The sequence below is a fragment of the Cricetulus griseus genome (genome assembly GCF_003668045.3).
Source record: "Cricetulus griseus strain 17A/GY chromosome 1 unlocalized genomic scaffold, alternate assembly CriGri-PICRH-1.0 chr1_0, whole genome shotgun sequence".
NCBI classification, from domain to species: Eukaryota; Metazoa; Chordata; class Mammalia; order Rodentia; family Cricetidae; genus Cricetulus; species Cricetulus griseus.
Window position 1 is genome coordinate 12,501,243 of NW_023276806.1, and position 27,770 is coordinate 12,529,012.

At 44.5% G+C, this 27,770-nt stretch overlaps 2 protein-coding genes across 2 annotated transcripts; both read left to right on the forward strand.

Annotated features, from left to right (window-relative positions):
- The first annotated feature begins 1,150 nt into the window (after positions 1–1,150).
- Positions 1,151–21,774, forward strand: Samd13 (sterile alpha motif domain containing 13). The gene is made up of 2 exons (XM_035451221.1): positions 1,151–1,258; positions 20,569–21,774. Exons 1-2 carry the CDS (start codon positions 1,151–1,153, stop codon positions 20,710–20,712), a joined length of 252 nt encoding a protein of 83 aa, XP_035307112.1. The 3' UTR covers positions 20,713–21,774.
- Positions 11,030–21,774, forward strand: LOC100766806 (dnaJ homolog subfamily B member 6). Its single transcript, XM_035451220.1, has 3 exons — positions 11,030–11,294; positions 11,943–12,360; positions 20,569–21,774. Exons 1-3 carry the CDS (start codon positions 11,030–11,032, stop codon positions 20,594–20,596), a joined length of 711 nt encoding a protein of 236 aa, XP_035307111.1. The 3' UTR covers positions 20,597–21,774.
- Positions 21,775–27,770: the final 5,996 nt, after the last annotated feature.

Genomic DNA, 27,770 nt, shown 5'->3' on the forward strand with positions numbered 1-27,770 from the left:
CACCAGTGTCCACTCTGAGGCACTGGAGGGCACGTAAGAGTTGCAGCATCTTTTGCTCACAAATGTGTTTCTAGTTGGAGAGTGGAGGAGGCCTTTGTCCTGAAGGACTTCCGTTAAGCTCATGGGAATTTGCCACAGGAACAGGAAGTCTTTGAAGGATTTAATCAGAGAAACAATATGCTCCGATGGTTCTTCTGAGAACTATCTTGGCTTTGGTCTAGAAAGATGCTCCTGAAATGAGGTAGAGTCCCAGGAACTGCAGAGCGTTTCGTTTCTTTCCCCACAGTACTTCTCTCCCTCCTCTCTAAACCCAGGGAGAAGGGTTACCCAAGCCTCTCAAACATGCCTAATCGTCATCTGCTAATCACTGTAATTCATGCTGAACAATGTTGACTGACTTCCTTAAGCACATGCTCGACACTTGGAATAATACAGTGAGAACCAGCCCAAGTTTACATGTGACTTGGAATAATACAGCGAGAATACAGTGAGAATCAGCCCAAGCTCACACGTGTATCTTTGCCCCACATCTCTTTAACCCAGTATGGAAGGTGCTACAATGGTAATTTGAATGGAGTATTGGGTCTCGGAGCAGATTATAATTTAAGCACTTCCTAGTGGTACCATGAAGTGCCTTACAGCAGAGGCAACCCTTGAGCTGTTAGGAGTGCTTAGGATGCATCAGGTAGAGAGAGTGTCAAAAGGAGCTGGGGCAGAATGCAGTAGGGAGACACGCTCCACTGAGAAAATGGCCTTTTCTCCGAATTGGAAGAGACATGTTAGAATCACATAGCAAAGTGACTTTTCATACTGAAATTGCAGTTGAAATATTAAGCTGTAGCCCACCAAAAATGACTCTACATGTCTCTGGCTTTTAAAAAAAGTATTTGTGGGAACCATTTTCATTAAAGGTCAAATACTTTACTAAGAAAGCATTAACTACCTCAGCGTGAGTAACGGTCACAAGAAACTAAGACACAGAGGAAGCCATCAGGAGTCCTGTGGGTAGGCTGGGATCCGCCCTGAGGGAAGTGAGCACCAGGCTCCCAGTCAGCTGGCTCAGACCAGCCCCGGGAGGCAAGGCCGTGCACCTGTCCGTACCTGCATATGTACCACCCTCTGACAGCTTGGATTTGTATTTTGCAGTTCCATGGAAAATGGAAGGCCTCCCGATCCCGCAGACTGGGCTGTGACGGACGTCGTCAACTATTTCCGAACGGCAGGATTTGAGGAGCAAGCCAATGCTTTTCAGGAACAGGTAACTCAGGCTGAAGAAGCACAGGATGACAGCTCACTCCTGCCTCACACTGAGAAGGGACCAGAAAGCAGTGAGGGGGCAGAGAGGCACCTAGACAGTAAGGAGGAGCAGGAAGAGAGTGGCAGCTGGGGTCCCTCCTACAAGAGGAAAGCCAGCCGCTGGAGCACAGCTGAGAGAGGCAGCCTAAGCTCATCTCCATCTGAGCCCTCTGAAGGACATGCGCACAGGCAGAAGGTTCAGTCCTGTCTTCACCACAGACACGGGGGGAAGCAGGGAGCAGGAAAGAGACAGACAGACAAACTGTGGAGAGACACACAGCCCTCTCCACAACAACTGGCTCCAGTTCCCAAGGGGCTTCTCAGCCCCAGCCATTTGCTGTGCAGGTGCTCATCAAGGTGGAGCCTAGGGTACAGAGTTAAGTTCAGGTGTGTGTGTGTGTGAGAGAGACAGAGACAGAGACAGTGTGTGTGTGTGTGTGTGTGTGTGTGTGTGTGAGAGAGAGAGAGAGAGAGAGAGAGAGAGAGAGAGAGAGAGAGACAGATAGAGTGTGTGTGTGTGAGAGAGACAGAGACAGAGACAGTGTGTGTGTGTGTGAGAGAGAGACAGAGAGAGACAGAGACAGTGTGTGTGTGTGTGTGAGAGAGAGAGAGAGAGACAGAGACAGACACAGTGTGTGTGAGAGAGAGAAGAGACAGAGACAGTGTGTGTGAGAGAGAGAGAGAGAGACAGAGACAGTGTGTGTGTGTGAGAAAGAGAGAGACAGAGAGAGACAGAGACAGTGTGTGTGTGTGTGTGAGAGAGAGAGAGAGAGACAGAGACAGACACAGTGTGTGTGAGAGAGAGAAGAGACAGAGACAGTGTGTGTGTGAGAGAGAGAGAGAGACAGAGACAGTGTGTGTGTGAGAAAGAGAGAGACAGAGAGAGACAGAGACAGTGTGTGTGTGTGAGAAAGAGAGAGACAGAGAGAGACAGAGACAGTGTATGTGTGAGAGAAAGAGAGAGACAGAGACAGTGTGTGTGTGGGAGAGAGAGAGACAGAGACAGTGTGTGTGAGAGAGAGACAGAAACAGAGACAGAGAAGTGTGTGTGTGAGAGAGAGACAGAGACAGTGTGTGTGTGAGAGAGACAGAGACAGAGAGACAAAGACAGAGATTCAGAGAGAGCGTGTGTGAGTGTGTGTGTGTGAGAGAGAGAGAGAGACAGAGATAGTGTGTGTGTGTGAGAGAGAGAGACAGTGACAGAGACAGTGTGTGTGTGAGAGAGAGACAGAGACAGTGTGTGTGTGTGTGTGAGAGAGAGACAGTGTGTGTGTGTGTGTGTGTGTGTGTGTGTGTGTGTGTGTGTTTAACATCTGGGAGCAAGTTACTGGAGTTCTTTGAGTCTTTGTTTTGCATCTTTAACAGGATTGTCCATACCTGATTGACGGAAATGTTGCTCTGACAATTTAAAGGAAAAATATACAAATTACAACCCTTTGGCGCAGTGTTGGTGTGAAAAATTTTAATTTCTTTCTCTTGGGCCCAGGGTTGACTTTAGAGACAGGGAAGAGCTGGTAGGTGTCTCTTCCCTGGACAATTTATTAAAGGAAGGGCCGTCCTAGAGGCAGATGGGGGGAACTTGTGGTCCATCCACCCCATTAGAACACAAAGCTCCTATCCCTCCTGCAACAGGCTGCAGTTTTCTCGGCATTAACTTCATTGTTTCATAATCTAGTTGAGAGAATTAGAAACTGAAGAGTGTGTCTGGCTATCCAGTCTACATGCCTTCAACAGAGCTTATTAGTACAGCCCAAATTCAGGTAAAGTAACCTCTTAAATGCCACCTCTGCCTGTCTCTTCAAGCAATATTTCCTTCAAACTTTACACATGCCATTTTTTGCTAGTTTGGAAAATTTGCCAGAATAGAGGCTTAAGTGACTTTACACCCACTAAAAAAATTAAACTTAAAAAGAGAGCTGGTGACAGACGTGCATGGGTAGCAAAACAGGGCTCTCTTACACTGCTGTCGAGAGTGTAGAATATTCGCATCGACCGAGATACAGCAATTCCACTCCTCAGTATGGACCAAAGGAAAAGGAAAGCATGTCTGTAAGAAGATTTGTATAAAATTGTTGCTAGCCGCTTTTTCCATAGTTAGCGAAAGGTGGAAGCCTGGGTTTACAGTTGAATACAGAATGAATATATAAACTGAGATGCAGACATAGTGGATTACCACCCAGTAATGAAAACAAATGAATTCCTGATACATATGTCTCAATAACATTATGCTTAACGAGAGAAGCATTTCCCAACAAAGTTCATGTCGAATGAGTCCATGTTAGATTTTCAGACTGCTAAAACAGATCAGTAGTCAAATTTTAAAAATCAGTGCTTGGGTGTGAACAGGTGGAGGTGGGGAACAATTTATGAAGGGATGTGAGGGAACCTTCTGGTGATACCCACACTCTGTGTGTTGATAAAGGCTAGAATTTTAAACAGTGTGTGCACATGCGTGTGTGTGGGAGGGGGGTGTATTAAGAGTGAGTTGGTTACTCTTTTTTTGTTTTTTGAGACAGGGTTTCTCTGTGTAGTTTGGAGCCTATCCTGGCACTCTCTCTGGAGACCAGGCTGGCCTCGAACTCACAGAGATCCACCTGCCTCTGCCTCCCGAGTGCTGGGATTAAAGGCGTGCACCACCAACGCCCGGCTTCCAATGCTGGTGTCTTATGTCAGCCGTTTTTGGTGTCCCTATGTTCTCTTGTCCTTCTTTTCAGTCATCCAGTTCTCATCAAATGGCTTTGGGCAAGTCACTCTTTCTGAGCCTCTTTGTGTTGGGGTTAAAGGCGTGTGCCACCAACGCCCTGCTGTTGGTTACTTTTATGTTGCTGTAATAAAACACAATGATCAAGACAACTTATAGAAGAAAGAATTTATTTGGGTTATGGTTCCAAAGGGATAAGAGCCCATCGTGGTGAATAAGCATGGTAGCATGTGACAGACTTGGTGGCAGGAACAGGAAGCTGATAGCTCACATCTTGAAACACACACAAAATCAGAGATGGAAAAAAGGGAGTAGGAAGACACTGTAAGCTTGCAAAGCCTGCCCACAGTGTTACACTTCCTCCAGCAAGGCCACATCTCCTAACCCTCCACAAACAGCACCACAAGCCAGTGACTTAGTGTTTAAATACCTGAGCCCATGGGAGACAGTCTCATCCAAACCACTAGAGTTAACACTAGAAGAATATATATCACCACACCCTGGTCAGGCTGTGAACTATAGGTGTCTGTTCTAGTCTCTGCATATAATGGCTTGTGCAAGAATGCTGAGCAGTGACATAAAACTGAAGATTTGGGGGGGGGCGAGTTTAGAAAAATTTTATTGTAGAATTTAAGAGGTAGGATACAGGTATTCACAAAACGTTATTTTTCTCATGTCTGAAAATTTTTATATTAAAATTCTAGTGGAAAATAACAGCTTGGGTTGGAAAGTAGACACTAATCATCTAGAGCATGTTTTATTTTGTTTTTTAATGCTATGATGTCCATTCGTGTCATTGAAATTGAGTAGCTCTCTTGTAAAATTAAATTTAAGTAATATTGTAAAAGGTTCACAAAAAAATGGCTTAGATGAAAGGTCCCCTGGCCAGGTTCCCAGACGCCCAGAAGCCTTTCCAGGTTGTAATTTTGCTCAGACTCCTGCCAGATACCCCAGGAGAGGAGACAGCATGCTCTCTGAGCCTTACAGATTCTGTACACAGTTTTGCAAATGAGATTGGCCATCACAGAACAAAGCTAGGCAGGGGCATTTTCCCCCCAAAGTGACCTCATTCCGGCACCGGGGACACTGAGATGTAAATTGGAGCATTTCATTGAGAGAAATCCCTCACAACATCACTGTATCTTCATAAACGAATTCCCAGAAGACTGAACGAGTCCTGAAATCCAAGCTCCTTCATTCATTCGAGAGTAGCTCAGTGGGTAAGGAGAGGCCCTTGAGTTAGTCTCTGGGGGTGACTCACTTCTTTCTGCTGCTCTGACATTTTCATTCCCATTGAAGGACTCACCGGGTGTGGCTGAGTAGGCCAGAATGGTATGCCGTGGCATGCTATGGTGTATTCATGCGCACTGAGGCAAGTTCTCTAGTACATTGACCTGCACCTTCCACCCACATTTAACCGCCTGGGTCTCCCTGGCAATTACCCCCAAGTCAGCATTCACTAGTTATACCCTGAAGGTCATCTCCAGCCTACAGCTATGTCTTTCACAGGTACCTTGTTAGATTACGGCAGCCAAAAATCCGTAACAAAGCTGCAGGAGCTGTGTAAAGACAACCACTAACCACCCTTGAAAAGAACAGGTGCACATGGGCTGCACATCGCCGGTGACTCGGGGAGGCCACTGTTTTAGGGCTCGTGCCTACAGCCCGGATGTTTGAGTTCCCCGTAACACCTACAGTGAAAACATAATAGTGTCTGTGATGATGCCAGGAGTCCAGGCCATTGCGAGGTAACTAGACTTAGACGAGACCCTAAGAGTGGAACCCCATGATGGCATCAGTGCCCTTCTAGAATTGAAGCAGTGTACTGTACTCCGCTCTACCCCACAGAAGGCTTTAGCGCAAGGGTGATTAGCCCTCAGAACTTGAAGTTTCCCTGTAGTTCAGGAATTTCTCTCAGGTTCTCTGATAACACATCATAAACATGACAAGGAATCTAAGCCACCGCCCACCCTGCCATCATGGCCGAGTATGGGTTCAGGCTGCATTCTGTGTGACTAAGGATGTTGTTCTCCCCGGAGCCAACTTGTGACTTCTGTCATGAGACTGCTGCTCTCCAACATCTGGGAATTTCAACTGGACTCATGAACATGGATGCACAAGGGATCCATTGTTAGTGAAAGTGAGAGAGAAGGCAGGGATGACCCAACACCAGCACCATCTCTCCACAGACCAAGTGCCTGTTTCTCAAGTGTCTTAAAGGGAAGCGGCAAGAGTGGGGGTCATGACCCCTGGTTTACTTCCTCCTGATTTTTTCATGCTCACTGGGTGACCCTGGGACGTTTGCTCTGATAGGACTCAGATTCTATATAGGATGTTAAGTTCAGCAGGAGAATATTGCCTTAGCTCCTACCTTGAGCCCAAGGTGTGCCATCTTAAGACAGGTCCTCCTGAACGAGACTTCCTATGGCATAAAACAAGATGAAAAAGACACTTTTGGCTTAGTGATTTTTTAAGTGAGTGATTAAAAAATAATTGATGCTTACCTACCCGAGTTGCATGGTTTTTAAGATCAAAGTATGTCAAGAATTTTACTTTCTTAAGAGCTTCTGAGAGACTGTTGTGACTACTCTCAGCAAAAATACCTCCACCGGCCTCAGAACATGGTAATGGGATTCGCTTTGTCAAACTCAGAGGCTAAATAAGTAACACTTTCTGGTTTAAGCAATGTCATCTGTCTTGACAGTGACATTGTCTGTGGCACTTCTCCACTCAAACTGGATCTAATCACAGGTCACAAAGATAGCCCTTCCAAGTGCTGTTGGGTTACTTTGCTTCTCGGGTCTACCTTTCTGACTCACATGTACTCACAGTGTGTAAGGAGAAGATGCAAGATGGTTGGTGTTCAGTCCCTGTCATATGGTCCAGACCGTGCAGTGTTCCATTCTTATGAGTAAGAGAGTGACATCAGTGATTTTATTTCTGGAACACTGTGTATCTCTGAGATCACTTTCCCCCTGGAATATCATGACAAAATAACATGCAACCCAAAAGGGCAAATTAGCTTTCCTCTGTTACCTTTCCCTTAGCCACAAAAGCAGCCTCTTATCGGAAAAACCCATCTGGTTAACTCATAATTTGAAACCTGAAGACTGGACTTTCTTTTCAGCCAGATCATTGCTGCTAGCATGGGTCAAATTTTTGAGAGTGCCATCTTAATAAAGGTAAACAGAACTTTGTGTTGCTGCACACTGTCAGTTATACTACCCACCTCGAAAAAGGGTACCCAAGTGGGTACCAAGGGTAACCAAGCCTATGTGAACAGCCATGAGCTCAGTGTCCAAAGTCATGCAACTGCAGTGTCTGTAGATGCGTGACTCTCATCAGACTGGGGACAAGCCCAGCTTTTGTGGAATATCAGGTGTCTCCAACTTGGGAACCCTGCTTTGAAATGTGTCAGAAAATTATGAGTACAGAACTGTTCAAGTGAAATGTGAGCTGCTTTAGGTTGATGGCAAATTCAGCTCTGAATTAAGCCAGTTAAAACCTCGTATCTTAGAAGAAACTTCATTTACTTAGCATTTTGTAAGATCAGCACAGAAAATATTCAAGGTACTCTGGTGCTTGATAATTCTTACCAGTTGGAGGAACACTGAAATGCTTAAAATATTCTAGAATATAAATGATAACACTGGGGAGTCAGTTTTCTCCACCCACCTTTGCCAAGGTTTGGGGGAAACTACCTTTACCTGCTGAGTCATCTCATCAGCCTATAATATTGATTTTAATACAGTAAAAATTTCTAATGTAATCTTAATCATGATATATGATGGGTCAGTTGGTTAGTAAAATTTTCAAATATTTTATTTTAAGAGTATGAAAGAATGATCAGGGCTGTTTTAAACTGTTCAGGAGATGTTGGGGAGGATTAATTTTATGTGATCAAACTAAGGGATGCTCAGATAGCTAGAACAGCATTATGGTGTGTGTGTTTCTACAAGAGTGTTCATGGGAGAGCTTAAAACGTGAATCAGTACACTAAAGAAGTGTCATCTCACCCCGTGTGGGTGGGCACCATCTAAGCTAAAGATGATCCTAGTAGAACACTAAGGTAGACAGTATCCTAGTCAACCTTAACTGTCAACTTTACATAACTGGAGTCAGCTGAGTAATTGTCTGTATCAGGTTGGTCTGTGGCCATGTCTGTGAAGGGCTGTCTTGATCCATAATTATTTTAGGAGGCCCCCACCCATGTGGGCACTCTCACTCTCTGCACAGATAGTCTTGAGCTATCCAAGGAAAACAGCTGAGTCCGCAAGCAGCCTTCCTTCACCGTTTCTGCTTCAAGTTCTACTACCTGGGTCCTGGGTTCCAGCACTGACGTCTCCAGTGGCGGACCCTGCCTGGAAGTGTGAACACATAGACTTACCTGTTCTAAGTGGCTTTTAGTCATCACGTTTTACCTCAGCAGTGGAAAGGAAACCAGCACCTGGAGGATGTCTTTACCCTGTGTGGCCTGAGGTGTCTGTCTTCTGCCAGCAAACATTGCAGCTCTTAGTTCTCAGGCCTTCAGGTGCTAAGTAGGACTTGCTTCATCAACCACCGCCCCCCCCCACCTCAACCGTTTTCAAGTCTCCAGACTTCTGAATTAACACCCCAAGTTTTATAGTTCAGACATAACTGATCAACCCACATTTGGCTCATTTCCTTGGAGGACCCAGTGCACTCTGTCTGTGGGGGACATTTAGGAGCTTCTTGATGGTTTCTTTCTTTGTTTAATAGGAAACAAGTTCTGTTTAGAGTGAAAGGGAAGGGGCTGAGGTTTAATCAGAAACTAGAGAGCAGCAATGGCAGTTGAGAACGACCACAAGGAGCGTGGAGAGGAGACGATTAAAACAGAATTCTGTCTCTGTATTGTACCAGCCCAGCTGAGATTGTGCAGTGTGTCATCTTCATGATTTTGTTCTGTAGTCCGAGGGTCTGGGGTTACAGATGCAGAATTACCGGCTCCTCCTGGCTTGGGTGCTTGCGGCATGGGCACAAGAAGGCTATTAGTCTCCGAGCGCTACTTTAGATGATTAGTGAAAGAATGGCTCCCCCTGTCAGCCACCGGCCTCACACAGAGGACGTGAAAGGGACTAACCAGTGCAGAACATGGCATTGAAGTGAAAGGTTGACCTATCGGAGTCCAGAGGGAAGGCAGACGGGGAGCATCTAGTTGGTGTTTAGGGCTACACAAGTCGGACTTGTCCAGCTGATAGCATTTCAGGAACGGGTTCTAAATATAAGTAGATTACTGTCACAAACGTGAAAACATGGCAGTGGCACAGCTATTTCTTCCTTACAGTAACAGTCTGATGTGGTTAGTGGAGGTGATTGGCTCCACTATATCTCGAAAGTCCAGGGATGGAGCCTCTGCCATTCCCCGTGGAAGCTTCCAGATGCCCTGGTCACTGGCCCCAGTCAATGGAAGGAGGAAGAGCAAGGGGTGGGGCAAACGTGGTTTCATGGTCTGCCTGAAAAGAGGTCACCTCCACCCTTCCCATCTCAGGCCATCAGTCAGTCGCACACCATGCCGAGTTACAGAGACGTCTGGGAAATGTGAAGTTGTGTGTCCTAAGAAATGGGTAGTGGGATGTTCACTGTCCGTTGTCAACTTGACAGAGCCTAGAGTCACCTGGGAGATAAGTCTCAGGGTGCCCTTGTGGGGTTGATCTTGTTTGCATTGACTGAGGTGAGGGAAACTGTCCACTGAAGGTGGACTGTGTGTATGCGGCGCAAGGGAGCCGAGCAGCAGCAGCGTGTTGTCTCTGCTGTCTTCTTCCTGACAACATGGGTGCCATGTGATCACTGCTTCAAGTTCTGCTGCCTCGACTCACCCAACAGTGGGAGAGAATAAACCCTTTCTCCCTTAAGTCGCCCAACAGTGGGAGAGAATAAACCCTTTCTTCTCTAAGTCACTTTTATGAGGGAATTTTGCCATAGCAACAAGAACGGGATCAAGACAGGTGGCCAATTCCCCTGCTACACTGGAGCCCCAGTGCTATTTCTTCTAGATAGTATTTGTAGTTTTGATTCTGCTACTTAGTTTAGTTTTTAAATACAGAGATAACGTTCTGAAAGGTTCACATTAGCACATCAGCTGGAGTGCACACTGAATGAGGGGTCAACTTCTTATTCTATTCCCTCCATGTGTCATTAAAATCCCTGCTTAGATTGGCCTCTGACTCAGTTTCCTTGCTGGATGAATGAATTTTATTTTTCTTTCATCAGAAAAGAATATATATGATCTTAAGAATTATAGCAACCCCCAAACCATTACCCCCCCATTGTGGCAGTGGGGACATTAAATAACAAAGGGTGGGGGCTGAAAGTCTGTCTCAGCCGTTAAGAACACTGGCTGCTCTTTCAGAGGACCCAGGTTCAATTCCCAGAACCCACATTTTGGCTCACAACTGTGTGTACTCAGGTTCCAGGTGACCTGACACCCTCTTCTGGCCTCTGTAGACACTGTGTGCAAGGGATGCACAAATCCATATGCAAGCAAAACACATAACACAGTAAAATAAAGCAATTTAGAAATCACAAGACAAGTCATGGTGACACCCAGGAGGGCACTAAAAGCATTTGCCCCCACAGTGACCCACAGTGGATGTTGGGTCTGCTGGCTTGTGGCTGCTATAAACAAGGTGAATACTTTTTCTCTTTGTTAACAAGGCATGCCGTGCTTATTTATTTGAATAAGATAAGGTGTCTGCAGTTTTTGTTGTGACCATCTCAGGTTTCCCACCACTATGAGAACAAGGCAGGCACAGCATCAGCTGAGAGTCACTAGCTTAAAGTGATGACCTCATAGTCACCCCCCCTCAGTGAGCAGCAGAGGCAGGGCGTGGTGGCATGTGAAGGACCCACACACTGAAGAAGCATCTCTCCACCAGAAGAGGCTTCACCCTAAGAACCATGTGAAGAAATTCAAAACTCTAAATTTGAATCACTGACCATCTTCCTTTCTGAAGTTGTATGGAAATTCCTCAAAATCTTAACCCTTGGTGGGGCAAGGCTGTTTGAAGAAACATGGTGAATTATTACCAAGTACTAGGGGTGCCTCAAAATGCTTCTACCTCTGATATCAAGAGGGCTTTCCACCAGTTGGCTCTGCAAGTACACCCAGACAAGAACCCAGGAGACAAGGACGCAGCAGAGGAGCGATTCAAAAAAGTAGCAGAAGCCTATCATGTCTTATCTGATACCAAGAAGCGCAAGGACTATGACAGGTCCAGATGGAGCCGTACCACATGCGAAATCAGAGATGATGGCAGAGACAAAGTGGAAACCAGAGGTGATGTCTGTACCACGGGGGAAAGCAGAGATGATGGCTGTGTCATATGGGAAACCAGAGGTGATGGCAGAGACAAAGTGGAAACCAGAGGTGATGGCCGTACCATATGGGAAACCAGAGGTGATGGCCGTACCACAATGGAAACCAGAGGTGATGGCCGTACCACAATGGAAACCAGAGGTGATGGTCGTACCACAATGGAAACCAGAGGTGATGGCCGTACCATATGGGAAACCAGAGGTGATGGCCGAGACAAAGTGGAAACCAGAGGTGATGGCCGTACCATATGGGAAACCAGAGGTGATGGCCGAGACAAAGTGGAAACCAGAGGTGATAGCCGTACCATATGGGGAATCAGAGGTGATGGCCGAGACAAAGTGGAAACCAGAGGTGATGGCCGTACCATATGGGAAACCAGAGGTGACGGCCGAGACAAAGTGGAAACCAGAGGTGATGGCCGTACCATATGGGGAACCAGAGGTGACGGCCGAGACAAAGTGGAAACCAGAGGTGACGGCCGAGACAAAGTGGAAACCAGAGGTGATAGCCGTACCATATGGGAAACCAGAGGTGACGGCCGAGACAAAGTGGAAACCAGAGGTGATGGCCGTACCATATGGGGAACCAGAGGTGATGGCCGAGACAAAGTGGAAACCAGAGGTGATGGCCGAGACAAAACCCACTTGGGAGAAGAAATAGGCTTTCGGAGGCCACGCCACACCTTCCCGAAGGTCACTGAAGACGAAGACCTCTTTTCAGGAGACTGTTGGTTCACTAATCCCATGGCTCAATCCAGAAGAACAACTTCCCCCTTCTTTAGTGTCACCCCCATCATGGACACAGGCTTTTCTACATTTGTGTCACTGGGGCCGAGGTTGGGTACTGCTGCTTCTGAGATGTGTGTGCCATATGTAAGCCATGGAATGGGAAAGTTCAAACTGGTTACTACTTGTAGCCAGACAGTGAATGGTAAGAGAGTTGTCACAAAGCAAGTTGTAGAGCACATGAGAGGACCAATGGAAGTAGAAAATGAACGCCTATTTCATCAGAGCCCTTCACGTAGTTGGTAAGGAACTGCCATTGTATTCTGCACCGGGAGTTGCAAATGAGATTGTGTGTCTTGAGGCCTGTCAGAGGCAGTTGCCATCTGAGGGTGGGGTGGCATAGACAGAGTTCGGCATAGCCCAAAACTCTCTTCACTGTGGAGGGGAGACGTGGGCCAGATACTCATCTAGAAAACCAGTGAGGAGCAGAGCTGGCCTTCCAGCCGTCCTCTCACTCAGTGGCAGGGTTGGGACAGACACACACCACACTGAAAGGCAGAGTCCCAGTGCCCCTTGCTGCTTCCCAGACAGTAGTCGCCATCTTGGTGACTCTTCCCTCTCTGTCCCTAGTCTTGTTTTCTGTGTGTCCCTGTCTCTCTCCCTTCTTGTCTCACCTCTCTCCCCTTGCATTTCCCGGGGTTCATATCATGGGCAAGTTCAATTCAAGGAGGTATCTACATGCAGATTGATGCTGGCAGAGAGTGAAAATCAGTGGGTTGAGGTTTTACTGTCATGTGTTGGCTGCTGGGTAGATGTCTGGAATTATCTCTGAGTCCTCCAGCAGTGCAATCTGGTAGCTGCTTCCTGCCTCCCATCTTCCAGATGAGGGAATGAGGCAGGAAGAGATACAGTCCGGTGCCCCACGCTCAGTGAAGTGGTAGCCACTCTGCCCTCTTGATTTATAAATCTGGGGCCTCAGCTCAATTGGAAATTCAAACCCATTGTCTCCACGCCTTGCTTCAACGCATCAAAACTTGCTAGAACTTACTAAACAGACAGACATTTTACCGTTCTGGCCCAACAGGAATTTGGAATTTGCTTATCCATGAAGACAGGAACACTGTAGCACAGTGAAGCTAGCATTAACCATTAACACAGAAATCCCAGGGTGTGAATTCTGTCTTTGTTCTTTCTTTAATTGTGCCGTATTTACAAAATCTTGTTTGTTTGTTCTGCTGAGCCGGATTCTGTGGGTTGCATTTCACCCCTCCACTCTAGTTTAATAAACTGCTGGGATCCGGGTGAGTTCCTACTCAGAAAAGCTACAGTTTCCAGTCAGTGCTGATTAGCAAAAAAAATGAGTTTCATTTGCAATTATAATCTATTATGGAAGTTAAATAACAAATTATTAACTGTTTTAATCAAGGGACTTTCCCATGGGTAAGATTTTGATGAGGCAAATGTTTTATGCAGTTCTTGAAATTTTTAATCTTGGTGAATTCTCTCATCCTAAGTGGGAATACACTTGCATCCTTCTGGCAAAGATGCAGAAAGGAAGCAAAGGGTGGGCTTGGACTCGGATGGCACTGGTTTCATTTGCTAAGGAGGGGAGAAACATCCCACTGTTTGGAGCGGGGTGTTTACATATGAAGCTCAATGCAGCTGGGGGGCCAAGGTTGCTAACACATTGCTAGGTGCATTATTCAGAAAAGGGTGTATGTGCTTAGTCCCCACGGGTAAGGGTGTCACACTGCCAAGTGCACCCAGCTCAACTGAATAGATTCCCCGGTTGCTAAATTATAGCCTGTGCTTGCCTGCCCCCTAGGTTGTAGTAAGAGGATTGGAATTGCTGCCTGCCTGACCATAGCTGTCAGCCAGCCAGTACTGCCTTCTGCCCTCGTGTGTCTGAGTGGCTTGAGTCAGGGTTAGAGGGGAAAGCTGTGAGTAGATGACGATCTTCCAACACTTGCACAGTGAGTGTCTCCAGACGGAGCTCTGCCCACTGCTCTGAGGTGAACTGCAGTGTGCCTGAGGGACACAGGGAGCTCATCATATTGGAATATAAAACATGATTTTCCATTTTGTCTCCAGCAAAATCCAGCTCTCAGCATTTTCACAGGCACACTTGGCAGAAATGCTGAGTTGCAGGGGATGTTTGGCCAGCACTGATTTCTTCTTTCCATGGTTCACTTGCAGTTAGTAAAGGAAGTTTGCTTGTGTGGAAGTGAAAACGGGGTCTGAAAGCAGGGGTGCCACCTTGAAACACAGAGGCTATGTATACAGTCTGAGCAGGCGGCTGCAAAGGGAAGACCAGCAACCAGGGCTCAGCTCTATAGGCATTGCAAGTTCGAGTCCATCTCACCCAATGCAGAGACGGCTGTGGTCGCAGTGTCCTGGGTTCTGCTGCTCTGCCCCTGGGTTTTCTTTGAGGACAACTCTAGAGCAAGTTCACCTCAAAACAGTTACCAAGCAATCCATGTATTATTGAGGGGCAACCTCTGAGGGGAAGCAGGGAGAAGGACAGAGGGCGGGAGATGACGGTACAAGCTTTCGGATTGGTCAAGTCCGGTGTTGATAAGTAGTTCCCAACTGCCCCTGAGCAGCTGTTTTTTCCTGTGTGGTGGTTGCCTGTAGGATTAAGGTCTCTTTATTCCGGAAGACACCAAGGTAAAACACAGGCCAGAGCTAGGTTATAGAACCCAGCCAGCGCGGCCAGAACAAAAGGGGTCAGGGTCCCCACGTGCAGCCCCTTAAGAAGCTCTCTTACTTCACCCCGGCTTTCCTTCACCACACCCTTATGGGCGAGTCCCGGGTCCACCTGGTACCTGTCCCAGGACTATTGGGCGGGGCTAGGGTGTCTCCCTACAATTCCCCTTTTAGTCTAAAAGAGGATTAAAACTTAATAGTGTAAAATATCCAAAACTAACAATCATAAGGGTGAAATACAAGAAGATACAATAATCTGTTATGGTACATCCTATGTCTATTCTAGCTAAGTCTTAAAGTCATGTGGAAAAAGTGTCTAACTTGAACACCTTCTTCCAATCCCAACTCTAAACAGTAAGAAGGTCATTCTTAACTAGACTTACATTACCCTAATACACAATAATGGGGAACGGGGGCGTAGCATCTTTTAGGTTACTTCCTGTTGAAATGGGCGATGGTAGTCATGTGGGGGCCCTGTGGGGAAAAAAAAATGCCAGTACAGGAAAAGTCTCTAATGAGTTATGTCTAGTCCATGTTAGATGAGATTTGTTTGATTGAAGATCTACGTTGAAATCCTCAACTTGATTGAAGTCGTTACTCGAGGTTCTGGTTGGAGTGTCAGTCGAAACGGAGTGAGTTGAATCCAGTGTAGTCGGGGAGGTGTAGTCCAATTCCTTTTTTGGAGCATGCAGGGATTGCTGTCAGGCTGGGTCTTGTTGGCTGTATGGGACTCAAACATAAGTGTCATCAGAGAAATGTTCCCTTGTTTATGTATGTGTACCGGGAAAGGTACCTTGATGAACCTTGACAAACCTTGACGAACAACGATTATGAGAGGGTGTGAAAGAAAAAGCCAAGAAAAAACAAAGATAGTCCTCTTATTCTTCATTTATTTTGTATTATAGCAATTGGCTTCTTGATATAACATAGAAACATTTAAATGTTGTTAAATAACATGCTTGGATTTTAGAGTAGGAAAGCCAAATCCAACTCTAAATCCAGTCTCGATTTAGTTGAATAGGGACTAGGAAATGAATAGACACGGAGTTATTCGAGAGACAGCTGTAAATTTTATCGTATAGCACATTCCTTTTGTTCGATGGTTATAGCTACGTTCTTTCCTTGAGTATCCATACATGTAGTGTCCTTTGACTTATAGAGGGGGGTTCCTCAGAAAATACCTGTCAGTCATCCTTGTCGAGGGGGTTGTCTCCCTCAACTCGAATCTTGATCAATTTTGATGGTATCCAAAGATTTTCTTCTCCTGTGGAGACAAATGCAAAACCCCTACCCCAACGTAATACATGTCCAGGTTTCCATATCGAGGTCAGCACATCTTTGTAATACACTGGTTGGTTCAGTTCAGCAGTTTTTTCCGTAGTCCAGTGTCTTTCCGTAGCTGTCTGCCCATTGTCATTGGCATTAAGAAAGTTTAGCGTTAATAAAGCATTATGCAATCTATGTTTGGGGGGTTTCGACTTACCAGCTTGCCTATGGAGCATTTCTTTAAGTGTCCTGTTAGACCTTTTGACGACTGCTTGTCCTGTAGGGTTGTGTGGTATACCTGTGACATGCTTAATGTTATAATATTTGAAAAACTGTTCCATTTTTGTGGAGACATATGCTGGAGCATTGTTAGTTTTTATCTGTGCCGGTATGCCCATAACTGCCGTCACCTCCAGTAGGTGTGTAATAACGGAATCAGCCTTTTCAGAGTTGAGAGCAGTAGCCCATTGGAAACCTGAGAATGTGTCAATGGTATGATGTATATATTTCAAATTTCCAAATTCTGTAAAGTAAAAGACATCTATTTGTCAGATCTCATTCCTCCGAAGGCCTTTAGGATTGCATCCTGCTGGCAGTGGAGTTTGGTTATAAAAGGAACAAGTAGGACAGTTTCTCACTGTCTCCTTGGCTTGTTGCCAAGTGATGGAGAAGCCCTTTTTTAAACCCTTGCTATTTACATGATGCTTTTTATGAAATTTCGAGGCTTCTAGCACAGTGCCAATCAATAAACGATCGATCTCATCATTGCCTTGTGCCAGTGGGCCTGGCAGACCCGTATGGGATCTGATATGCGTAATGTACAGTGGGTTACTTTTGTTTCTGATTGTTTCCTGTAACTGTAAGAACAATGAGGTTAGTTCAGTATTATCAGGGACAAATTCTGTAGTCTCTATGTGCAAGACGACTCTTTCTGTATATTGGGAATCAGTAACTATATTAAGAGGTTCCGTAAAATCCATAAGCACCATAAGAATTGCATATAATTCTGCTTTCTGTACAGATGTATATGGACTTTGAACTACTTTACTTACCTCACCTGTTTTATAACCAGCCTTACCTGTTTTGTTAGCATCGGTGTAGAATGTAAGAACTCCAGAAATGGGAGTTTGTCTTACTATGTGTGGAAGAATCCAAACTGTCTTTTTTATGAATTTAATTCTGTCGGTTTTGGGATAGTTGTTACTGATTGTTCCCAAAAAGTCGGTGAGAGCTATTTGTCAATATTCATTATCCTTCCATAAGGAGGAAATCTCATCATTAGTTAAAGGTACTATAATCTCTGTTGGGTCTTTCCCAGTCAACTGACGAAGTCTTAATTTGCCCTTTAAAATCAAATCAGAAATCTTTTCTATATACGTCTTTAACTTTTTGTTCTGCTTATGTGGCAGGAATATCCATTCCAATATAGTGTCTTCCCTCTGCATCAGAATCCCAGAAGGGTATTCTCTGGATGGCAAGATGACCAGAATGCAGTCTAGATCAAGGTTTATCCGATCTACATGCGCATCCAATATTCTGTTTTCTACCCATTGTAGCTCTTTTTCTGCCTCAGCCGATAATATTCGTGGACTGTTTAAGTCCTTATCACCTTTTAGTGCCATTTTTAAATGCTCTAAGTCATGTCCTTCCACACCAATAATCGTCTGTAATTGAGATTTCTCCCAGTAGCTTCTGAAGACTGTTAAGAGTTTGATAACGGTCCCTTCTAATTTGTACCTTTTGAGGTCTGATTCTTTGTAAGTCTATCTTATATCCTAAATAGTTAATAGAATCTCCTCTTTGTATCTTTTCTGGGGCAATTTGTAAACCCCATCTAGGCAGAACCTCCTTCACCATTTTAAACATACATTCTAAAGTTTCCTCACTAGAATCTGCTAAAAGAATATCATCCATATAATGATAAACAAGAGATTGTGGAAATTGTTTACGAATTATTTCCAAAGGTTGTTGTACAAATTGTTGACACAAGGTAGGGCTATTTAGCATCCCCTGAGGTAAAACCTTCCATTGGTATCTCCGAACTGGTTGTGAGTTATTAAGAGTTGGCACCGTAAATGTAAACTTTTCTCTATCGCTTTCTTGTAATGGTATAGTGAAAAAGCAGTCTTTAAGGTCAATTACTATGATCGGCCATCCTTTAGGTATTAAGGAAGGCAATGGCATTCCAGGCTGCAGAGCGCCCATAGGCTGAATTACCTTATTTATGGCTCTCAGGTCTGTCAGCATTCTCCAGTTACCTGACTTCTTCTTGATGACAAATACAGGAGAATTCTAAGGGCTGGTAGATTGCTCTATGTGATCAGCCTCTAGCTGTTTCTGTACTAACTTTTCTAGAGCCTCAAGCTTTTCAGAGGTCAACGGCCATTGCCCTATCCAGACTGGTTCGTCTGTAAGCCATTTTAATGGCAGGGCCTTTGGTTCCTCTGAAGGCCTGTCATTTGTATTTAGTGTCTGTACAGCCCGGATAGTTGGTAACCATTTTCTATGGCATCTTACCCGATCTTTTCTACTATCCCACGATTGTCTAGAATTCGTATTTGACACTGGAGGGATGTTAATTTGAGTATTCCACTGTTGTAATAAATCACGACCCCATAAATTTATAGCAATATCTGCTACGTAAGGTTTCAATATTCCTTTTTGTCCTTCCGGTCCAATACAAACCATCGAGTTAACACTCCGTCGAACTCTAGATAGAGTTCCAATTCCTAAAAATTGTACATTGGCCTCTTTAAGTGGCCAATTCTTAGGCCAACATTTCTGAGTGATAATAGTCACATCAGCTCCAGTGTCCATTAAACCAGAAATAACTTTCTTGTTAATTTTAATTTTTAACTGAGGCCTTTTATCATTAATAGAAGCTTGCCAAAATATGCGTTTGTCATTTTCACCAGTCACATGTGTCTCACAAATCAACGTGAGACATTTTAGTGGCTGGACAATAAATGTTTCCCAAAGCCGAAAACATTCTGAGGCAGCTAGGAGTGATTCCTTGTTCTGCTGTTTCATGATAGGTGGCTGACAAGTAAAATGAGCTGTGGAGAGCAGGGCGACTGAGAATGACAAGGAAAGTGTGTCATGCGTAGCTCAAGGAGTACATACAGGAAGGCCTTGTGGAATCCTGTTGGAAACGCCGTGTTCCCACATCTCCCAGGAGAAGGAGGAGCAAGGGCCACAGAGTGGGAAATTCTGTAGCCCCTTTGACCTGGCACTGTTTCTCTACACTCTCAGAGTTCAACACATTTTCTCCACAGCCTGGCAAGGTCCATGAGAGTGGAGAGCAATGGCCTCCCTGGGGGATGGAGTAAAAATGGGGTCACAGTTTTATGTGGTCACCACAGTGTCTCATCGTCCCAGGCTGGTCCAGGTGTATTTAGGCAAAATGATGAACAAAACTCTTAAACACAACCGACCCAAGCCTTCTAAAGAGCTGGGTCTGCCTTAGGAGACATAGTTTCTTCTGTACACACTAACAAAAGCAGGGTCACAGATAGCATTCTCAGAGCTTCCTTTCCATAAATTCAAAGCACCTTCTCCATTCAGACAATTTTCATCTCTTTTGGGAGAAGCACATTTTAGCATCCTCTTTTGTAGTTTCCAAAACACCCGAAGGGTCCAAGGGATGAACGCTAAAGCTCCAGGGAGAGGAACTGGCAGCTTCCAGAGACCTAACCTCCACAGCTTTGTTCTTGCTCTGTTGAGAGGAAGCTTGGTAGGGAGCCTAGTTGTGAAAGACAGTGTTTTCCAAGTTGAGGGAGGACCAGAAGAGACTCTCCCAAGGGTGAGCCATGCTTACCACTGCCTACTATTACAATTAGCAGGATTTCCAGAAACCTTCTAGACTCAGGCCATCTAGATAACAAACATTTAACTGACATTAAGCAGAGGGGGCTGGGAGTAGGGTTTTGAGTAGAGTGCTGGCCCCTATGCTAATACCCTTAATGCCCTGGTTTTTCTCAAAGGGGGGATGGGAGACAGAAGAAAACTGGGCAAAGGCTGTGGACAGACAAGATTTCAACTCCATCCCCTTTCCTAATTCTTGCTGTGTCAAGCCAGTATACGTCTTGCTGGATCCTTGCTTTGCTTATAAATTAAGGATGATAATCTCTGCCTGTTGTAATTTATAGAGTGCTTTGGAAACTTAAGTATATGGGGAATTCTAGAACATTTTAATACATTTTATGGATGGAACATGTCCTTGTCCCTTTCAGAAGGAACTGCTCTGATCCCTGAGGTGGGTACACACTGTTTTAAACTTGCCCCTGAGTTTCTTAAGATTTGTGATAGGATCTTGAAAACAAGATCAGCTCTAGATTGCACTTAATCTCAAAACAGAAGATGTTTTGAAATAGAAGATGGAAGAAGATACACTAGGAGATTCCATCTTGACACTATTTCAGTGGGTTTTAGCTGGAGACGAGTGGTGTAACTTCTGCCTTCACTCTTCCCTTTATCTCCAGTACCAAGAGCTTCTTGCCTCACTCACACACTGACTTTCCCCTCTGCTTCCGTTCTAGGAAATTGATGGAAAATCCCTGCTCTTGATGACGAGAAATGACGTGTTGACAGGACTTCAGTTAAAATTGGGGCCTGCTCTGAAAATCTATGAGTACCATGTAAAACCTCTTCAGACCAAGCATTTAAAGAACAACTCTTCATAGTAAAATGAAATTGAGGTCTCAGTCCTCAAAACAAAAGACAGGGTGATGAAATTTAGTTTCTAGTTGTCAAACCTCACGAACAGAATATTTACATGTGTGTATGTAAAGAATTACGATCCAACAAAGCGTTATCCTATTGGATAGACTAGGCAATCCATTGGCTGGCCTGTCTCAGCCTGGAGGAGCAAAGCCAGAATGTGCACAGGATGGTTGTCCTTGTCAAACCGAGTCATCATTGACTCTGAGATACCCCTCCCCTCGGGGCTTTGGAATCACAAGAATTTTCTTTGCTTCATTGTAGATGGTTTTCTGTCAACTCCTTAAAAAGGGGGTGGATGTGAAATGAGGGATTTGGGTTATAGACTTAGAAATGAGTACAAACAAAACTCAGCGGGGCGGGTGAAGAGTGAGGGAGTGCTTGAATTGCTCTGCCTCTTAGCTGTGTGGATGGAATTGCCAACTCCTCTTTTTTTTGTAGAGGGTTCTCCACTTGACCTTCTTAAGGTTTCACAGGGTTGTGCTGTGCTGTGCTGTGCTGTGCTGTGCTGTGCTGTGCTGTGCTGTGTGTGAATCAAACTTGCACCAAGCTCCCTTCAGGAGCAGAACTCTCTCTGCAAAGAGAAACTTGCTTTGCACTGGACACACCTTGTGATCAACTCATTGTCACGGGGGTAAGAATATTTCCAGCTTATGTTGGTTCCTTGTTGCTGAAGAAAGCATTTAGAGGCTGTGGGGGGTTTTGTTTGTTTTTGATTTTTACTTTATGGTTTGTATTTATGGTAATTCTGAAGCTATTTGCCAAGAGTTAGTAGATCCCAAAGCTTTGTTAATAGCACAGAATATTTTTATATATATACATATATATTCCTCCATAATTCTGTAATATTTTCTTAAATGCCCTGTGCTGTGTTTGGTCCCTGGTTTGAGTACTTGTCTTTCAGAACTTGAAAAAGTGGGCTTGCTACATCTCTGTTCAAAGAGACACTTGCTGAGTGATATTTGTCCATGCCTTGTTGAGTTAGTGCTTTGTGTTTGCAATAAAACACTGCTTCAGATCACCAAGAATGTCTTCAGTTTCTTCTCATTTGATCCCTTCCTTGATGATTAAAGATTGACAACATTTCCTTGAATACCCAGGGAGAAATTTAAGCTTTAAGAAGAAAACTTCAGAGTGAATGAGATGGCTTAGTGGGCAAAGGTTCTTGCCACCAAACCTGAGGACTTGAGTTCAAGCTCTGAGTATACACATGTGCACACAAGTACACACACACACACACACACACACACACACACACACACACACACACACACAAATAATACATTTAAATTTTAAATAAAATAAAACTAAACTATGTAGACCTATATATAAATTGAATCTTATATAAGGCTAAATCACCCCCAACAGATCTCATTCCTTCTTATAGTCCACCCAGTAATCAATTTTAGTTTAACCAAGAATTTTTTTACCTGCCTATCGAAGTCATGATTTGACACAAAGCTTAGCAGAGAGTCTGTGGGCCTCTGACTTTGCCTCTTCTCCCTCTTGTAAACATTACCCTATTGCTCTACAGGGAACATTTCTCTGAAGACCATAAAATCTAATTCTATTTATTTTAAATATTATATTTTACTTGTGCGAGTGTTTTGTCTACATGTGTGTCTGGGTATTGTGTGTATCCCTGGTTCCCAAAGAAGCCAAAAGAGGGCATCAGACCACTTGGAAGTGGAGTCGCAGATTATTGTGAGCTGCCCTGTGGGTGCTAGGAAATAAACCCCAGTCCCCTGAAAGAGCCAACTGTGATCCTAACTGCTGAGCCATCTCTCCAGACCTCAGAGCATAAAATCTAAAGATGAGAGTGAAAAGACCTAGAAAATGGGATAGTTCAAAATTCCAAGATGTGTCCCGGGCTGGTAATACAGCTCAGCTGGTAGAGTGCCTGCCTGGTACACGCCGGTCATAAATTTGATTCCAGGCACCACACAGTCAGGGCATGGTAGCACATATTCGTAATTCTAGCATTTGGAAGGTGGAGGCAGGTAGATCAGGAGTTAAAGCCAGCCTGGCTTACTTAATGAGTTCTTGAGGCTAGTCTGGGTTATAGGATGCCGTACCTCAAATAAACAAAATTGGATTTTAAATTACTTCAGTTAACGAGTTTATGGGTTGTCTATACTTCCAATGTTTTGTTTTGCACTATAAGCACAAAAGAGATACTTTCTAGTCCCCCAACTCCTGCATAGGGCACAGGTACGATGGACAGAACAAAGTGAAGCACCAGGAAAAGCAGCAGAGGCAGCTAAGACCACAGCCCGTGGAGAGCTGGGTAAGAGCTGGAAGAAGAGGGTGGAAGAGAACTTGATTAGAACCTTTATAAACGGATAGCTGAAGGGATGCCCACAACTCACCTGCTTCAGCACCTCTGTGTCAACTGGAAGGGGGCCCCTTGGGAGTGATGGGGACTGCCCACGTCACCCTCATCCCTGTTAGTGTAACAAGGTGTAAGCCTACTCTGTCCCCGTCTAAATGTCCAGAGAAGGGGGACGGAGATGATGCTCCATCATCGTACAGCATAAAACTGTTGTCTTAGATACTGCCATCACCACAGGCATTCCAGCCAGCAGAGGGAAGGACGAATCGAAGGAACAGAACTTCGTTCTTTTAGGACAGGGATTCTCAACCTTCCGAATGCTGCGACCCTTTAATCTAGTTCCTCATGTTGTGGTGACCCCCAACCATAAAACATTTCCTAACTGAAAACTGCTTCCTAACTGAAGCTGACATTAGCTGAATCCTAATGTCAATATCTGATATGCAGGATATCTGACTGCGACCCACAGGGTGAGGACCTCTGTTTTAGGGCATTTCTTCCTCATCTTACATCTTGCTGACCCCAGAACCCTGATGCCACTCAGAAGCTGCAAAGGACACTAGAAGTGTTCTTTTCCTGTGAACCCATGAACCTAGTTAGGAGCCCACACTTCATTACTCTGTTAGAAAGTGAAATAGATTTGCCCTAACCCAGCTTGCTTGGGCAATAATATCTGACCGCACGTGGTCTCTCGAACTCTGTGCAAAGGAAAAGAATGTAACGAAGCAACTGAACCTCAGCCAGTCCCAAGCTGAAGGTCAGATCCCTAGCAAAACATCACACCTAAGTGGAGCAACTAGGTCATCTCTTTATGTGATTTCCTTCCTCATCTTAAGAAGCCAGCCTGTGGCATCCTCTGGCTGCATGGATGCCCACTTCTAGAACCCGTTTCTTGCTCAAGCTTTCTTGCATTTCAGGGTTTGTTTTCCTTTTAATGCAAATGGACAGAACTTGGATATGGATGTCTGGTCATAACTTGTAGTTAACTATCATTAGTGAGTCACTAAACACTCTGAGCACAAGATACAACATAAAGGTTTTTAACTCCGTTTTTCTCCAGGTTGAACTTGGCAAATCCTAACTAAGCCTCAGCATAGAATTTCTCTGTGTGTATTGAGAGCAGAGAGATTGTTGAAAAACAAATGGAAAAAATACAAAAAAAAAAAAAAAATCCGTCATCTGATAACACCTTTCACACAAAATCAGGAAGTTAAAGCTTGCCTGCTGCTCTCACACATGGGATGAGTGAGCTCTGTAGCAGTAACTGAAGGCGTTCTGGCCCTTTCCATCCAGGAATGATCACTTTTGCTGAAATAGGCCACCAGGTTAGCAGACATTCCCCAGGCAGGAGCTTTTGTTCCTCACATTGGATTTCCATGAGTGTAGCCTTGGTCTATAACGGGTCACAATTACATTTGCCCTATGGGAACACATACCATGCATGCAGCAGGAAAGCACTTGCCTGGATGCCAGTGTATTTTATAATTAAAATGTGAGAGCTGATGGTATTAATTTTAGCCACACAGGCAGACAGGATACCAGGATAAGGGAACTTCAAGGAAGCCCCTGCTGTTAGGCTTCCCTCACATTTGAATGTTGAATTAAGGCCCTACAAATCAGCTGTAATGGGCTGACTTAAAGTCTAGGTCACAGGCTGGACACTGTCCAGCGGAACCTAAACTGATATATGCTTTCCCTTGGCCAAAGCATCTGTGTGTGTGTGTGTGTGTGTGTGTGTGTGTGTGTGTGTGTGTGTGTGTGTGTGTGTGTGTGTGTGTGTGTGTGTGTGTGTGTGTGTGTGTGTGTGTGTGTGTGTGTGTGTGTGTGTGTGTGTGTGTGTGTGTGTGTGTGTGTGTGTGTGTGTGTGTGTGTGTGTGTGTGTGTGTGTGTGTGTTTAAATGATAATGATATCAGGACGCTTCCAATGGGGCTGGAATTTCCAATGTGTTAATGCCTTCCATTTTAGCTTGACACTTTTGCAGTAATTGTCTGGATTCCAAAGGCATTTGAGTTTTAGATACTAACTCTGCTCCACATTATTTTAATAACACACACAAAAAAACCCAGAGCCTTTTTTTGATTAAGTTAATTCAATAGTTAGAGATAGCAAGGCAATTTAATTGAAAAGAAACAAGCTGGCATATTGCACCAGGCCATGCAGCAGGCCTGAGCATTATTTTAAAAGAAATTTTAATTAAAATATAATTACATAATTTCCCCCTTTCCCTTTCCACCCTCAAGCCTCTCATGAGAATCATTTTCTTTTTCTTTCTTTCTTTTTTTCTTTCTTTTTTTTTTTTGGTAGTGGATAGTTAATGGACATGGATGTGGAGAAGAAGGTCAATTGCTGGTCTTCATTTTATTTTAAACAAACATGAATATAGAAATGAATATAGAATTTATTTTGTTGTTGGAGTCTAGTATATGTTGTCAGGAACAGAAATCATCCTTTGACTGCATTAGTGAAATATATCTTTGGGAGAATTTAATTTGCAAAAGTCTAATAAACCACACCACAGTTGCCCAACCACTTCCAGATTTGGAGGTCAAAGGAGAAGAGCACTCTGGTGGAGGGCAGGTAGGTGTTCACGGTCTTCGCAAAGGGATCTGCAGGGTCAGACCTGGGCCGGGAGCCATGCAGTGCTTCTCTGTAATGACATGGGTGTGGGGATGAATGAAGTTAAGTGTTCAAAGAGCTTTCTGCTTCAGGACCCAAATGCCTCTTAGGAAAACCTGTTCATCCTGCTTCTAGACGGGACCCCAGGAAGAGAGACCCCAGGAAGAGACCCCAGAAGCACAATGTGCAACTAACGAGCAGCTTGTTAGCTCCATGCAGGAGCTCCATGGGCAATTAAACAACCTGGGTACCGTTTCTGGCCAATTGTGTGATGCTGAAAGAAAATGAAACCCAAGTCCATTTGGTGATCCTGCCAATTTGCCTCTTAGAATCATACAGAGGCAACAAATCCTGCCAGAGAGTTGGGTATAGACTCACCATAATGCCCAACAATGAAACACCCTTGCAAGTAAAGTCACAGAAGTCTTTGGTTACCCACAAGCAAGTAGCTAAACTCTACAGCTCAGTTAGGTAAGGGTATTCCTTTACAGCCCTCCTGAAGGAAGACTCGGGAAAGCTTGGGATAGTTAGAAAATACTCCCTCTTCTGCAGAATAAGATCATAGGCTGGCCCATCTCCTCAGCAGCCACCAACAGGCAAGGTTGGTAAGAAAATTATGGGCAGAACCCAGGATTGTACTGGACAGACTTGAGTGGGAACCCAGGCGCACCACTCACTCCACACAGGCTGCCAGTAAATGGTAAATAAATGCAGCTAAATGCTGCTCTCGCTTTCTGGGATCACACTGTCTGGGAAGGGAGATAGATCTGTGCATCACCAGCTAAGGGAGAATGTGCCGTGAGATGGCTATGCTGTCCTTCAGGGACTCATGGGGCACCTCGGCTTAGAGACTTTAAGCTTCCAGAACAGGGAGATTAAGCAATGAAAACACCTTTCTATAGGGACCTCCAGCTCTAGCAAAGTGACCCATGCTAAACATCATCTTTGTGAATCAAAGGCAGCAGAGACATTTGGTAAATCGTGTTTCATATACTTCTCCCTGTGGATTACATTCAACATTTACATAGTGGAAACCAACTAACCTGAAAGTACAGGGCTTGTGGGGGCATCCTGAGGAAGAAGAGCCAGGGAAGCTCAGCAGTTCCTGCCTTGAAGAACTGCTGTTTGGATAACCAAAACATCCCTATACAATAAAGGAACTTCTGGAGGCATCACCATCCCTGACTTCAAGCTCTATTACAGAGCTATAGTACTGAAAACAGCTTGGTATTGGCACAAAAATAGACTGGTAGACCAATGGAATAGAATTGAAAAGCCTGATATTAACCCTCACACCTACGAACACCTGATTTTTTGACAAACAATCCAAATTTATATGATGGAACAAAGAGAACATCTTCAACAAATGGTGCTGGCATAACTGGTTGCAGTATGTAGAAGACTACAGTTAGACCCAAGCCTATCGCCTTGCACAAAACTTAAGTCAAAATGGATCAAAGATCTCAACATAAATCCAGCTACACTGAACCTATTAGAAGACAAAGTGGGAAATACCCTTGAATTAATCGGTACAGGAGACCGCTTCCTGAACATTACACCAGTAGCACAGACACTGAGGTCAACAATTGATAAATGGGACCTCCTGAAACTGAGAAGCTTCTGTAAGGCAAAGGACACTGTCAGCAAGACAAAACGGCAGCCCACAGACTGGGAAAAGATATTCACCAACCCCACATCTGACAGAGGGCTAATCTCCAAACTATACAAAGAACTCAAGAAGCTAGTCTCCAAAACACCAAACAACCCAATTAAAAAGTGGGGTACAGAACTAAATAGACAATTCTCAATAGAGGAATCTAAAATGGCTGAAAGGCACATAAGAAAGTGTTCAACATCCTTAGCAATGCAAATCAAAACAACTCTGAGATACCATCTTACTCCTGTCAGAATGGCCAAAATCAAAAACACCAATGATAGTTCATGTTGGAGAGGATGTGGAGAAAGGGAAACACTTCTCCACTGCTGGTGGGAGTGCCAACTTGTACAGCCACTTTGGAAATCAGTATGGCAACTCCTCAAAAATGTGGGAATCAGTCTACCACAAGATCCAG